The sequence below is a fragment of the Trichomycterus rosablanca genome, chromosome 16 (assembly GCF_030014385.1).
Source record: "Trichomycterus rosablanca isolate fTriRos1 chromosome 16, fTriRos1.hap1, whole genome shotgun sequence".
Classification (NCBI taxonomy): Eukaryota; Metazoa; Chordata; class Actinopteri; order Siluriformes; family Trichomycteridae; genus Trichomycterus; species Trichomycterus rosablanca.
The window spans coordinates 7,500,464-7,515,876 of record NC_086003.1 but is presented as its reverse complement, the minus strand read 5'-3'; the positions used below and the strand labels follow the sequence as shown (position 1 = coordinate 7,515,876).

The following is a 15,413-nucleotide window of genomic DNA, read 5'->3' as shown; positions in this document are numbered from 1 at the left end:
CCAGCGTGTGTTTTTACCGCCTATTATGCTTCTTTCTAAGATATTCCATTAGGTGCTGTCCATTTCAGTCAGTAATGTATATTTTTACAATAGTTTATGTAAAAAAAAAACGCAGGCAGCCAACCGCCATCGCTGTATCACAGTGCAGGGTTGTTGTTGTACAGTAAAATGTTAATTGTACCGTATTAGTCTATACACATCAGATAATTAGTTATCAACTAGTCTGTACACTACAATAATAGACTTCCTGATATGTAGTTCTGGCTTTTCGTTTTGGTGTGCCACCCAAGATTTTCCCCATTTGCCCCATCTGGCTATCTGAAAAGCCCCTATGAAACATTTCTGGGAGCACCACTGGTTTGAATATGAGGTGTCATACAGATCTAATTTTTTCACTAACTGTGTACCATGAGAACAAAAAACTGAAAATACAGCTATTGTGGTGGACGAATGGTTGTTGAGCTGCACAAATTAGGAAAACACTACAAGAAATGGCTAAATAGTTAAAAATGCATATTTTTACTAAATAAGCAATAATAAAGACGTTTAAAGCAACGGAAGATAATCTGAGATGAGTTGAATATCTGCTAGGAAGAGTATTATGTCTATATTGATCGTACATTTACTGAAGAGTATGATTCAAGTGGCCAGAAAATCTTAAAAGATCACAGCTTGGGTAAGCTTGTGACTCAGAATGTCTCTTGTGCTCAATCATTCACCGCCTACATCAGTACAATATCATGTGAAATGCATTTCCATCACAGCAAAGGGTGGGGGGCACCTCTGTATTAATGCCCATGGTTTTTGAATGACTTATTCATGCTCATAGTCAAATACCTTTTACATAGCTTTGAAAAAGCTTCCATGCATCTGACATGGTTTAACACTTAGAGTCTAAATTACTTAGACACAGATTTAGTAACATTGAATTCAATTCGTCATTGAACTGCTTTGCCAATTGGTATGTTGAAATTATCAATTAGGCTATTAAAAGTGGATTTATGGATTATACAGGTACTACAGTTTATTGTGTGACTGTAACAATTTATTTTCAATATTTTAACATATTATTATTATTTATACAACAGTTAGTTCCGACCTTACAATCTGATTGGTTGAGAAGCGTTCTTTTCACACCACAACTGTATTACTCCGCTGACGCGTTGCCAGTAACGACAAGCTTTATGCACACAAACGCGCATGCAGGCGACACAGACCTTATTCCCGATCGCGTTTTAAATCCGTTATCTGATATACAATCTAGCGTGTCGGGAACATAACCAATTGTCTAATTCACTATCTAGTGCACTATGTAGGGAACATATATCCGTGATCTGATACACAAGCTAGTGCACTATGTAGGGAACATTAATGTGTTTGTAACGCAAACAGTTAGCTTAATGGCCCAGTTAGCAGCTCCTAGAAGTTCTGTTATCACCCATATCCTTTGGTGTGTGTGAGAGAGGTTTTTTATTTCTTTTTTTCCCTTCGGAGGTTCTTGACTTTTTCTTCTTGTTGTTCTTACCTCCCTGAAATGAGTTTTTGCAATTTGGGATGTCTGCTTTGTAGTGTTAAACTTTATATTCGTTGTGGAACTACTTTTTGGCGGAAGGTATTGTCAATATTAAAGCATATTTATTATGAAATTCAGGGCTTCTTTGATTTATTTTCTTTCTTTATTTTGTAAAAACTGTTGTATAAAAGCAATAGAACACTCGAGGTCGTGTGTTATCGCGAATAACATCACGGCTGTGATGTTATTCGCGATAACACACTCCCTCTCGTGTTCTATTGCTTAAGTGTGTGTGTGTTTGCCCTTTTCAGCACCTGCGGCATCCAGCACTTGGAGCGAGCCGGGAAGAACCGCCTGTCTCTCTTTAATTCTCTGTATTTTTGCATTGTCACGTTTTCCACCGTGGGTTTTGGTGACGTGACACCTCAAATTTGGCCCTCACAGCTGCTCGTGGTGGTCATGATTTGCGTTGCACTGGTTGTGCTGCCTCTACAGGTGGGGGAATATATATTCACATAATCACAGCACACCACTTATTTACCCTGTGTGTTATAGTTCTGATATTTCACAGTATTTCACAAGCATTCTATTTCTGTCTCTGTAGTTTGAGGAACTGATCTATCTGTGGATGGAAAGGCAAAAGTCTGGAGGGAACTACAGTAGACATCGTGCCCAGACAGAAAAGCACGCTGTGCTTTGTGTCAGTTCACTTAAAATGGACCTGCTGATGGATTTTCTAAATGAATTCTACGCTCACCCACACACACAGGTCTGAAAGAGCGGCTTTTGATATGGTCAGCATGATTCAGGCTTCAGTCATAAAATACATGGTTTATTTTGTGAATACAAACACAATACTATAAACAGGCATCAATAATTTTGAATGTATTTTGAACTAATCAGCTTGATTTTTTATATATATACAGTGTATCACAAAAGTGAGTACACCCCTCACATTTCTGCAAATATTTCATTATATCTTTTCATGGGACAACACTATAGACATGAAACTTGGATATAACTTAGAGTAGTCAGTGTACAACTTGTATAGCACTGTAGATTTACTGTCTTCTGAAAATAACTCAACACACAGCCATTAATGTCTAAATAGCTGGCAACATAAGTGAGTACACCCCACAGTGAACATGTCCAAATTGTGCCCAAATGTGTCGTTGTCCCTCCCTGGTGTCATGTGTCAAGGTCCCAGGTGTAAATGGGGAGCAGGGCTGTTAAATTTGGTGTTTTGGGTACAATTCTCTCATACTGGCCACTGGATATTCAACATGGCACCTCATGGCAAAGAACTCTCCGAGGATGTGAGAAATAGAATTGTTGCTCTCCACAAAGATGGCCTGGGCTATAAGAAGATTGCTAACACCCTGAAACTGAGCTACAGCATGGTGGCCAAGGTCATACAGCGGTTTTCCAGGACAGGTTCCACTCGGAACAGGCTTCGCCAGGGTCGACCAAAGAAGTTGAGTCCACGTGTTCGGCGTCATATCCAGAGGTTGGCTTTAAAAAATAGACACGAGTGCTGCCAGCATTGCTGCAGAGGTTGAAGACGTGGGAGGTCAGCCTGTCAGTGCTCAGACCATACGCCGCACACTGCATCAACTCGGTCTGCATGGTCGTCATCCCAGAAGGAAGCTGACGCACAAGAAAGCCCGCAAACAGTTTTCTGAAGACAAGCAGTCCAAGAACATGGATTACTGGAATGCCCTGTGGTCTGACGAGACCAAGATAAACTTGTTTGGCTCAGATGGTGTCCAGCATGTGTGGCGGCGCCCTGGTGAGAAGTACCAAGACAACTGTATCTTGCCTACAGTCAAGCATGGTGGTGGTAGCATCATGGTCTTGGGCTGCATGAGTGTTGCTGGCACTGGGGAGCTGCAGTTCATTGAGGGAAACATGAATTCCAACATGTACTGTGACATTCTGAAACAGAGCATGATCCCCTCCCTTCGAAAACTGGGCCTCATGGCAGTTTTCCAACAGGATAACGACCCCAAACACAACCTCCAAGATGACAACTGCCTTGCTGAGGAAGCTGAAGGTAAAGGTGATGGACTAAACCCAATTGAGCACCTGTGGTGCATCCTCAAGTGGAAGGTGGAGGAGTTCAAGGTGTCTAACATCCACCAGCTCCGTGATGTCATCATGGAGGAGTGGAAGAGGATTCCAGTAGCAACCTGTGCAGCTCTGGTGAATTCCATGCCCAGGAGGGTTAAGGCAGTGCTGGATAATAATGGTGGTCACACAAAATATTGACACTTTGGGCACAATTTGGACATGTTCACTGTGGGGTGTACTCACTTATGTTGCCAGCCATTTAGACATTAATGGCTGTGTGTTGAGTTATTTTCAGAAGACAGTAAATCTACACTGCTATACAAGTTGTACACTGACTACTCTAAGTTATATCCAAGTTTCATGTCTATAGTGTTGTCCCATGAAAAGATATAATAAAATATTTGCAGAAATGTGAGGGGTGTACTCACTTTTGTGATACACTGTATATATATATGCTTCTTAAACTTGGTGGCTTCAAGGCATTCCAGCAAATGTGGGTTAGTTTGGTCAGCTGTCCTTTAACATCATTCTGTAATCTTATCCAGTTAGGGTCGTGGGGGGTGCTGGAGCCTATCCCAGCTTTTCAATGGGCGCAAGGCACACAGTAACACCCTGGACGGGGCGACACACATACATACACACACACACACCCATTCACCTATAGGGCAATTCAGTGTCTCCAGTTAACCTGTACATGTTTTTGGACTGTGGGAGGAAACCGGAGCTCCTGGAAAAAACCCACGCAGACACAGGGAGAACATGCAAACTCCGCGCAGAAAGGACCCGGATCGCCCCGCCTGGGGATCGAACCCAGGACCTTCTTGCTGTGAGGCGACAGTGCTACCCACCGAGCCACCATGCCGCCCTCTTATGGGAACTGAGGACACCAATTTTTGTAGTTGTTAAAAGTGGAATTTTTGCTTTTTATAACAGTTCAGCTGCCTAAACTTCTAGGGTCTCTTTTATATATTACACTTGTGTTTATTAACAAGGGTCTTCTAAAGTCTTTCTGAGCCCATGTGGGTATAGAGCTTTGGGTGTCATGTGACTCCTTCAGTTTACACCACCACATTGGGAGGAAAGGAAACTCGGCAGCGAATATCAAATGAATGGCGCCAGCATGAGTTTTAACCACATAGTTTAATTCAAGTCAAAATACATTGAACTGTTTCTATATACACTGATCAGCCATAACATTAAAACCACCTCCTAGTTTCTACACACTGTCCATTTTATCAGCTCCACTTACCATATAGAAGCACTTTGTAGTTCTACAATTACTGACTGTAGTCCATCTGTTTCTCTACATACCTTTATAACCTGCTTTCATCCTGTTCTTCAATTGTCAGGACCACTACAGAGCAGGTATTATTTAGGTGGTGGATTATTCTCAGCACTGCAGTGACACTGACATGGTGGTGGTGTGTTAGTGTGTGTTGTGCTGGTATGAGTGGATCCAGACACAGCAGCGCTGCTGGAGTTTTTAAATACCGGGACCACTCACTGTCCACTCTATTAGACACTCCACCTTGTAGATGTAAAGTCAGAGACGATCGCTCATCTATTGCTGCTGTTTGAACTGGTCATTCATCAGTGGTCACAGGACGCTGCCCACGGTGCTCTGTTAGCTGGATATATTTTTGGTAGGTGGACTATTCTCAATCCAGCAGTGACAGTGATGAGTTTAAAAACTCCCATCAGTGCTGCTGTGTCTGATCCACTTATACCAGCACAACACACACTAACACACCACCACCATGTCGGTGTCACTGCAGTGCTGAGAATGATCCACCACCTAAATAATACCTGCTCTGTAGAGAGTCCTGACCATTGAAGAATGCAGAGAAACAGATGGACTACAGTCAGTAATTGTAGAACTACAAAGTGCTTCTGTATGGTAAGTGGAGCTGATAATATGGACAATGTGTGTAGAAACGAGGAGGGAGGTGGTTTTAATGTTATGGCTGATGGGTGTATTTCTATAATGTTTACATTAGAAACAGTTTTACATTATTTGCAGGCTTTAAATTAGGAATTGTGTTTGTGTATGTGTGTGTGTGTAGGATTATTATGTGGTCATCCTCTGTCCATGTGAGGCAGACAGCCAGGTTAGAAGAGTCCTACAAATTCCACTTTGGTCTCAGAGGGTCATCTACCTGCAAGGGTCTGCCCTCAAAAACCAGGACCTCCTTCGAGCCAAGTGAGTGGCAGTTCTTTTCTTGTTTTCCTCTCTTATTCCCCCCTTAATTCCATTTATTTTGTTGCCATTTCATGCATTCTGTTTAATTGCATCTCCATTGTTTTCTTTTTCTTTTCTTTTGTTTTCTTGTTATTTATTTTGTCATTCCTATTTTTTCCTCATTCACTCGCCTTTTGATTCCACCACCCCCCTTTCCTCCTTTCTGCTCTCTTCCTTTTTAATATACCCATTTCTTCAATCCATGTTCCTTTGTTTAATTATTATCCATTCCATCCCTGTTCTCTCAGTTATTTCCTATGATTTCTATATCATTTTGCTCTTTCTCGTCTGTTGCTATGGTATCATGTTTTCAGGACTATGAAATGTTAATAACAGTGAGGAATTTTTAGCATCCTATGCCTCTTTATATAATAATGTGTGTGTGTGTGCGTGCACCTGTTCAGCAAAACCTCATTCTGACTCACTGAGCTGGATTGTGTGGCAGTGACCTCTATCTCGATGTGTCATTTTAACTGGCAGGGCGGCTGTCTGTGCCCTTTTCTTTGTTTATGGCTCTAGCAACTCTTTCCTAATGGCGATCTCTGTGCTTTAGGATGGACGATGCGGAGGCCTGCTTCATTCTGAGCAGCAGAAACGAACCAGATCGAATGGCTGCTGTAAGAACTGCTAGTGATCATTCTCTTTTCTTAATCATCATCACAGCTCTTTGTTTGGGTTGGGGGGGTGTTTGGGGGGCTTGGCTAATGTGATTTTGTGGGATTTTATTAGTATTAAATTTAAAGAATATGGTACTGACAAGATATGTGTACAACTTGACTCTTTAAATACATTACTGGTAAAAAGGTTTGGAACACCGCCATTTTATCCAATTTCCCCCCCCCCCCCCCAATTTTCTCCCCTAAACAAGTCATAACCAATTACCCTGATTGCATATGCTTCCTCTGTACTGTACTGTGGGCTCCCAGCCCAGCATGGCAGATCTAAGACTCGATACGATGTATTCGAAATCCCAGCTCTGGTGTGCTAGCATATTTTACCGCTACGCCACCGGAGTGACCTCTCATTTTACGTTTTGATCGGTGTTTACACAGATCAGTGTCTTAATGGGAATTAAAACATAAAATAAATACACAATTAAAGATGAATGAATAATGAAATTGTTTTGTTAAAGGGCTTGGGGGGCGCCGTGGTAAAACTTGCCAGCCCACCGCTGGAATCCAGGGTCTGAATCCCCAGCTGTTCTGTTGGCTGGTCTGGCTTCTCCATACACACATGATTAGCTGTGTCTGGCGGGTGGGGTTGCCCAAGGCCCTACAATAGATTGGTGTCATAAATTGGTGTCCTCCAGGCATTCTTTCTATAGTAGAAATCAAGGATGCAATTGCTTTCATTTCACTCTTCTTTCCAATTCCTTCAAAATTAACAGGATGGGGTTTAAGCATGGAGACTATTCTGATTATTCTACGATTTAAAGCCTACCATTGTCTTGTTCTTGTCTTCCAATGTGGTTCTGACATAGCCAGGATGTGTATGACCAAATAAACCTAGATCAAAGGATATTGCATGGCAGTGCTAAATGCTTTGGGTCAGTATTCTGGTCCTCTGTTAGGTTGATGAGCAGAACACTTTATTAACTTCTTCTATTACGGTACCGAATAGCGGACAGCTAAAGTCATCGCGTTAGTCAAGCACGCTATTCCAAAGCACTATGGAAGCCCCAAAGGGTCAAAACACACTCACCGCGTAGAAACGTCCATCAAACCATTGTCACAATACAACCACAGAAAAGTTTGTTACAGTTACAACACGCATACAAGTACGGTGGCTCATAAGAAACAAACCAAATATCATTTAACAGTCGAATACAGCGAGTTTATTATTATGTGATGAGAAGAGGAACCGGCTGTCCGCTAACACGGCAGAGATGCTGATTTTCCTCAGAAAGAACCTTCACTTCATTTTGAGTGTTCTAGTTTTACTACTACAATGCTGCACTAAGTTTGTTTACTTTTATTTTGTAAAAATAAAAGAACATTAAGCAATAGCTTGGATGCAGGCATTTTTTTCCCTACAGCACTGCAGAGCTATTCAGTTGTTAAACATATACATTGAATTAATTTGAATAACTGTAATGTACTTGAAGTGTGCACTGTGTGAACAGTATTATCTAGTTCTTATCTAGACAATATCTAGAAAATACAAGTATCGGTTTGAGACTCGGTATCGGATCGGGATCAAAATTAATAATCTGGATCGGGACCGGGAACAAAAAACGTGATCGGGACATCCCTAGTTTTGACACTTAGCATCTCTGGTTTGAGCCCCAATCAATGGAGATTAGTGTCTGACACTTTTTTTTGACTAAATGCCACTATACTACATCTTCATACTAATGTCCATGGCTTTTTCTGTTTCTGCATTTACTTATTCATATTATGAATTGACTTTTTCAGGATCATCAAACCATACTGAGAGCTTGGGCGGTAAAGGATTTTGCCCCCAATTGTCCCCTCTATGTCCAGATCCTCAAACCTGAAAACAAGTTTCATGTCAAATTTGCAGGTGAGAGTTGCACTAAACCTGATTTCATAGTTTCCCTTTGCTATATTTAGGACTGTCCTGATAATTGATCAGTTGTATGTGAAATACAAGTGGTGGGTTGTGTTTTTTTGTAGATCATGTGGTGTGTGAGGAGGAGTTCAAATACGCATTATTAGCTTTAAACTGTCTGTGTCCTGCCACGTCCACTCTTGTCACTCTGCTCGTCCATACATCACGTGGACAGTAAGTAACTGTATTTTTTCTAATCTTTATTATCTCATATTGTGTTGGCCCCTCTTTCACTTCCAAAACAGCCCCGACCCATTGAGGCATGGACTCCACTAGACCCCTGAAGGTGTGCTGTAGTATCTGGCACCAAGATGTTAGCAGCAGATCCTTTAACTCCTGTAAGTTGCGAGGTGGGGCCTCCATGGATCGGACTTGTTTGTCCAGCAGATCCCACAGATGCTCGATTGGATTGAGATCTGGGGAATTTGGAGGCCAAGTCAACACCTCAAACTCCTTCCTGAAGCATTTTTGCTTTGTGGCAGGGCGCATCATCCTGCTGAAAGAGGCCACACCCATCAGGGAATGTCGTTTTCATGAAAGGGTGTACATGGTCTGCAACACTGCTTAGGTAGGTGGTACGTGTCAAAGTAACATCCACATGGATGGCAGGACCCAAGGTTTCCCAGCAGAACATTGCCCAAAGCATCACACTGCCTCATTCGGCTTGTGTTCTTCCCATAGTGCATCCTGGTGCCATGTGTTCCCCAGGTAAGCGACGCACACGCACCCAGCCATCCACCAGGATTCATCAGACCAGGCCACCTTCTTCCATTGCTCCCTGGTCCAGTTCCGATACGATACACACGTGCCCATAGTTGGCGCTTTCGGCGGTAGACAGGGGTCAGCATCAATTCAGGGGCACCCTGACTGGTCTGCGGCTATGCAGCCCCATCTGCAACAAACTGTGAGGCACTGTGTATTCTGACACCTTTCTATCAGAACCAGCATTAACATCTTCAGCAATCTGAGCTACAGTAGCTCGTCTGTTGGATCGGACCACACAGGCCAGCCTTCGCTCCCCACGTGCATCAATGAGCCTTGGCCGCCCATGACCCTGTCGACGGATTAACACTGCTCTTTTCTAGCCGCTCAGGTGGCGCAGCGGTAAAGTACGCTAGATACATCGTATCGAAACTCAGCTCTGCCTTTCCGACTGGGTTGGGCGGCAGTATGAACAACATTTGGCTGTTGTTCAGGGGCTTAGGGGTAGAGTCGGAGCATAGGTCCTCATAACTGGTACCACTGCGGCGCCTGCACAGGGCTGAGGAATAACATTGAGGGGGGTGTGACCCTCCGTGCGCAGTGTCTCTCGGTGTATGAGCTCGGCTCGTGCAGGTGAAAAATGCAGGCTGTACTGATTGCGTGCCGGAGGGGGGCGCAGGTCAGTTGAGTGGCGTCCTCAGTCGGCGGCAAAGGGTCGAACCAGTATAGAGGTTCCTTTCTTGGACCACTTTTGATAGATACTGACCACTGCAGACCGGGAACACCCCACAAGAGCTGCAGTTTTGGAGATGCTCTGACCCAGTCGTCTAGCCATTACAAATTGGCCCTCGCCCAAATCCTTACGCTTGCTCATTTTTCCTGCTCCTAACACATCAAGTTTGAGGATAAAATGTTCACTTGCTGCCTAATATATCCCACCCACTAACAGGTGCCGTGATGAAGAGATAATCAGTGTAATTCACTTCACTTGTCAGTGGTCGGTGTACAATACATGATTATTTAATTACATAATAATGAATATCAATTGTTTTTATTAATATTTACAGGGAAGGTCAGCAGTCTCCTGAGCAGTGGCAGAGAATGTATGGCCGCTGTTCTGGGAATGAAGTGTATCATATCCGACTCAGTGACAGCATGTTTTTCAGAGAGTTTGAAAGCAAGAGCTTTACCTACACTGCATTCAACGCACACAAGAAGTGAGTACACACAGCTCCAAAACTACAAAACGCACTTTCATATACTACACAGCCATGACCATCATTTTTTGTACATCCCATTTTAAATCATTGGGCAGTAATATGGAGTGGCATGTCCCCCCACTACCCTGTTGGAGATATCTCAAGCCATGTCTCTCATGTAGTCCTGCTAAAAGGACAGCTCACACTTGAGTGACTCCCATTCTTAATCCATAGGGTTTAATATGATGTCGGCCCACCCTTTGCAGCTATAACAGCTTCAACTCTTCTGGGAAGGCTTTCCACAAGGTTTAGGAGTGTGTTCATGGGAATTTTTGACCGTTCTTCCAGAAGCGCATTTGTGAGGTCAGACACTGATGTTGGACGAGAAGGCCTGGCTCGCAGTCTCCGCTCTGATTCATCCCAAAGGTGTTATATCGGGTTGAGGTCAGGACTCTGTGCAGGCCATTCAAGTTCTCATCCATGTCTTTATGGACCTCGCTTTGTGCACTGGTGCGCAGTCATGTTGGAACAGGAAGGGGCCATCCCCAAACTGTTCCCACAAAGTTGGGAGCATGAAATTGTCCAAAATCTCCTGGTATGCTGAAGCATTAAGAATTCCTTTCACTGGAACTAAGTGGCCGAGCCCAACTCCTGAAAAACGACCCCACACCATAATCCCCCCTCCACCAAACTTTACACTCGTCACAATGCAGTCAGACAGGTACCGTTCTCCTGGCAACCACCAAACCCAGACTCGTCCATCGAATTGCCAGACGGAGAAGCGTGATTCGTCACTCCAGAGAACACGTCTCCAATGCTCTAGAGTCCAGTGGCGGTGTGCTTTACACCAATGCATCCGACGCTTTTGCATTGCGCTTGGTGATGTAAGGCTCGGATGCAGCTGCTCGGCCATGGAAACCCATTCCATGAAGCTCTCTACGCACTGTTCTTGATCTAATCTGAAGGTCACATGAAGTTTGGAGGTCTGTAGCGATTGACTCTGCAGAAAGTTGGCGACCTCTGCGCATTATGCGCCTCTGCGTATCCGCTGACCCCGCCCTGTCATTTTACGTGACCTAACACTTCGTGGCCGAGTTGCTGTCGTTCCCAATCGCTTCCACTTTGTTATAATACCACTGACAGTCGACTGTGGAATATTTAGTAGCGAGGAAATGTCACGACTGGACTTGTTGCACAGGTGGCATCGTATCACGGTACCACGCTGGAATTCACTGAGCTTCTGAGAGCGACCCATTCTTTCACTGATGTTTGTAGAAGCAGTCTGCATGCCTAGGTGCTCGGTTTATATACCTGTGGCCCCCAACATGCACACAGTCGCTGGCTGTTTCATTTCACCTGTCAGAGACAGGATCTTACAAAGTGCATTAGTCACACACTACTATCTGTAAATCAACCATCTCTCATGCATTTGCAGCTCTTCAAGTGATGGATTTGCGCATTACACCACTTTGCCACTTGATCACACCAGAATGTGTTGTTTTTACTCAACTTTCCTTTATGCAATATTATGTTGTGTTCAAATATCTGAAATCATTCAGCAGGACAAGTTTTCAGTATTTGTTTTGCTTGTGTTTGTAGGTATGGGGTTTGTTTAATAGGCATGAAGAAAGAAGACAATACGAGCATCCTGCTAAACCCTGGACCCCATCATTTGATGGCTGCTTCAGACACCTGCTACTACATAAACATCACCAAGGAGGAAAACTCTGCATTCACTGTCAGAGAGGAAACAAGTCATGGGAAGAGACATAAACAGTGCATTTTTAACAGCCCTTCTGAACTTCCTGTGCACAGCATTATTGCTAGTATGGGTAAGAAAGAAAAAAAACCCTGAATATTGCTTTTTCTGCTAATGTAATATGTGACCTGCTAAAGAGAAAATATAAGCTAATAGAAATATACACCGATCAGCCATAACATTAAAACCACCTCCTTGTTTCTACACTCACTGTCCATTTTATCAGCTCCACTTACCATATAGAAGCACTTTGTAGTTCTACAATTACTGACTGTAGTCCATCTGTTTCTCTGCATGCTTTTTTAACCTCCTTTTACCTTGTTCTTCAGTGGTCAGGACCCCCACAGGACCACCACAGAGTAGGTAGTACTTGGGTGGTGGATCATTCTCAGCACTGTAGTGACACTGACATGGTGGTGGTGTGTTAGTGTGTGTTGTGCTGGTATGAGTGGATCGGACACAGCAATGCTGACGGAGTTTTTAAACACCTCACTGTCACAGCTGGACTGAGAATAGTCCACCAACCAAAAATATATCCAGCCAACAGCGTCCCGTGGGCAGCGTCCTGTGACCACTGATGGAGATCTTAAAGATGACCAACTCGAACAGCAGCAATAGATGAGCGATCGTCTCTGACTTTACATCTACAAGGTGGACCGACTAGGTAGGAGTGGACACGGTATTTAAAAACTCCAGCAGTGCTGCTGTGTCTGATCCACTCATACCAGCACAACACACACTAACACACCACCACCATGTCAGTGTCACTGCAGTGCTGAGAATGATCCAGCACCTAAATAATACCTACTCTGTGGTGGTCCTGGGAGTCCTGACCATTGAGGAACAGGGTGAAAGCATTTAGAGAAACAGATGGACTACAGTCAGTAATTGTAGAACTACAAAGTGCTTCTATATGGTAAGTGGAGCTGATAAAATGAAAATAAGTGCCAATTTGCTGCAGCATTAATTCTCAAATAAACTGCTAAAATATATTTATCTTCTTTTTTACCTTTAAATGCTCGTAGCATTTAGCTAGTAGCAACCACACAGTAGAAAACATTTAAAATTCACCCCTTTTTACTCACTTCTCTAAGGCCTTCACAGTGTTTTGTCCCTAGTCAAAACATATAATGCAAATTTTAGTAGAAAGGGGTGGAATACACACAATATTACATTGACTATCTAGAATTAACTAAATATAAAACACTTTTGTATTGATCCTTTAGGAACCGTTGCAATGGATTTCCAAAACACTAGTCCAACCGGAGACACAACCAAGCTGGCTCCTCCTACAGAAAATGGACCGGGAGGTCGCCGCACTAGCATCGGTCCTGTTCTGGAGATTGCTGATACTTCCTCTTTGCTGCCATGTGACCTTCTAAGTGACCAGTCAGAAGATGAAGCCGGACACTCGGACGAAGAGGTGTCCTCTGCTTTCGAGTATGTGATCCGATTAAAACTAAACTTTCTAGATTAGGTTTTTGGCCAGCCAAGTTGGTCAGCCAAAACAGATTTTTTTTTTTTCAGTTTATAAATGGTTCAAGAGAATTAGCAAATCATAGATTCTTGTTTTTTATTGCAGCTAACAGTGTCCCATGTTTTGTGGACATTTGGGATTGTATGTGTATATTTACATGATTGGATCTATCTGGTTGCTTTTTGATTGGTTGATCTGGTTGATTTTCTCAGGTATGTGAAAGGTTATCCTCCAAACTCACCCTATATAGGAAGCTCACCAACGCTGTGCCATCTCCTGCTGGAAAAAGCCTCACCATGCTGCCTGCGTCTTGACCAGGTTAACCATTGCTAAGAGTTTTAATATAGTGTTGGATTGCATACACAGTGTGCACATATTCTATGTATTATTTTACTTCTCTTATCATGTTTTAGATGCTGAAATTGGTCCTAATTCATTCTACATGACTTTTTAATGCTGGTATTACCTAGGGCAATGGTAGATTAGAGGTTAAGGTATAGGACAGGTGATCAGAGGGTTGCTGGTTCAAGCCCCACCACCAAGTTGCCCCTGTTGGGCCTCTGAGCAAGGCTATTAATCATTGATTGCTTGCACTGTATTCGTTCACAATTGTAAGTTGCATGGTACCCTACATTTTTACATCTGTGAGCCCACATTTAGTTGTTGTTTCAATTACCAAGTGACCCATACTGTTCTTGTGCCTGTGCTAAATTTGATTCCCCTTCTTGGCCAGGGACCAACTAATAGACCAACTACTTTAGGTCAGCTGGCGAGGTGCAAGCAATTATCAGTGTGTGTTTAGAATAGAAACTGCAACTACGAGTCTAGCATTTAAAATAAAACCAACAATGACCACAACCTCAGCTGGGCAAACCGTTCCATTGTTGTAACTGCTGTTGTAATTCTTTAAATAAAAGTATTTGCTCTCAGTGTCTGGTAGAGAATGCCATCACAACCTCAATTACAATTAAGTACTTCTACTTTTCATGTGTACTTGTGTGAGGTTCGGCATGTATAGTTCTGGATTTTGGATATGTAGAAATGGAAAACGTACATTAGTCACTCTGGGGACAAAGTAAATGGGCTGTAAAATGCCGTAGGATAAAGTATTATTACTGTAATTTACACTGATGCAGATGTTTTACTGTTGCAGGCCTGTAATCATGTTAGCTTTGAGAATGCTAAAGCGTATGGCTTCAAAAACAAGCTTATCATCGTATCAGCTGAGACAGCAGGAAATGGCCTGTACAACTTCATCGTGCCTCTACGAGCATATTACAGACCCAGAAGAGAACTCAACCCAGTAGTACTGCTACTGGATAACCAGTAAGTACACACACTGTGTGGGGTTCGTTTGTTCTTCCTGTGTCTGTGTGGGTTTCCTCCGGGTGCTTCAGGTTCCTCCCACAAGTCTAAGGACATGTAGTCAGGACAATTGGTGCTACATAAAATTGGCCTAAGTCTGAGTGTGTGTGTGTGTGTGTGTGTGTGTGTGATGGACTGCCGACCTGTTTGGGGTGTTTACTACCTTTTTTTCCAGTGAATTGTACCCAATGCGACCCTGAACTGGATAAAGTGGTGGTAAAACAGACAGTGAATGAATTAATGAATTGATTACAAGCCAGGTCTTTTAAATGAATTATATGTTTGAAACATTGAGTTGGTCAGTACAATATGAAATGTCTAAAAATGTCATCACATTTATTCCATCACTTTAATTTATTCCATCTACGTACATTGTCTTTTTGTTTGCCTTAGGCCCGATAAGCACTTCCTGGAAGCTATATCATGTTTCCCAATGGTGTACTACATGGTTGGAAGCATTGACAAGTAAGCATTATATTAAATAACTATTACTTATTGTGGTTTCTTGGCTGGCATGG

General features: G+C 43.0%; 1 protein-coding gene across 1 annotated transcript in view; it reads left to right on the top strand.

Moving 5' to 3' along the window:
* kcnt1a (potassium sodium-activated channel subfamily T member 1a) overlaps positions 1 to 15,413 on the top strand; it is a 50,674-nt gene that overhangs the window by 24,431 nt on the left and 10,830 nt on the right. Inside the window, exons 10-21 of the mRNA XM_063010976.1 lie at positions 1,825 to 2,008; positions 2,118 to 2,282; positions 5,647 to 5,783; positions 6,376 to 6,439; positions 8,237 to 8,345; positions 8,459 to 8,567; positions 10,163 to 10,312; positions 11,894 to 12,126; positions 13,280 to 13,493; positions 13,743 to 13,848; positions 14,684 to 14,856; positions 15,289 to 15,360. Of these exons, the coding sequence (XP_062867046.1) occupies positions 1,825 to 2,008; positions 2,118 to 2,282; positions 5,647 to 5,783; positions 6,376 to 6,439; positions 8,237 to 8,345; positions 8,459 to 8,567; positions 10,163 to 10,312; positions 11,894 to 12,126; positions 13,280 to 13,493; positions 13,743 to 13,848; positions 14,684 to 14,856; positions 15,289 to 15,360 (1,716 nt within the window). The remainder of the gene's footprint in view (positions 1 to 1,824; positions 2,009 to 2,117; positions 2,283 to 5,646; positions 5,784 to 6,375; positions 6,440 to 8,236; positions 8,346 to 8,458; positions 8,568 to 10,162; positions 10,313 to 11,893; positions 12,127 to 13,279; positions 13,494 to 13,742; positions 13,849 to 14,683; positions 14,857 to 15,288; positions 15,361 to 15,413) is intronic.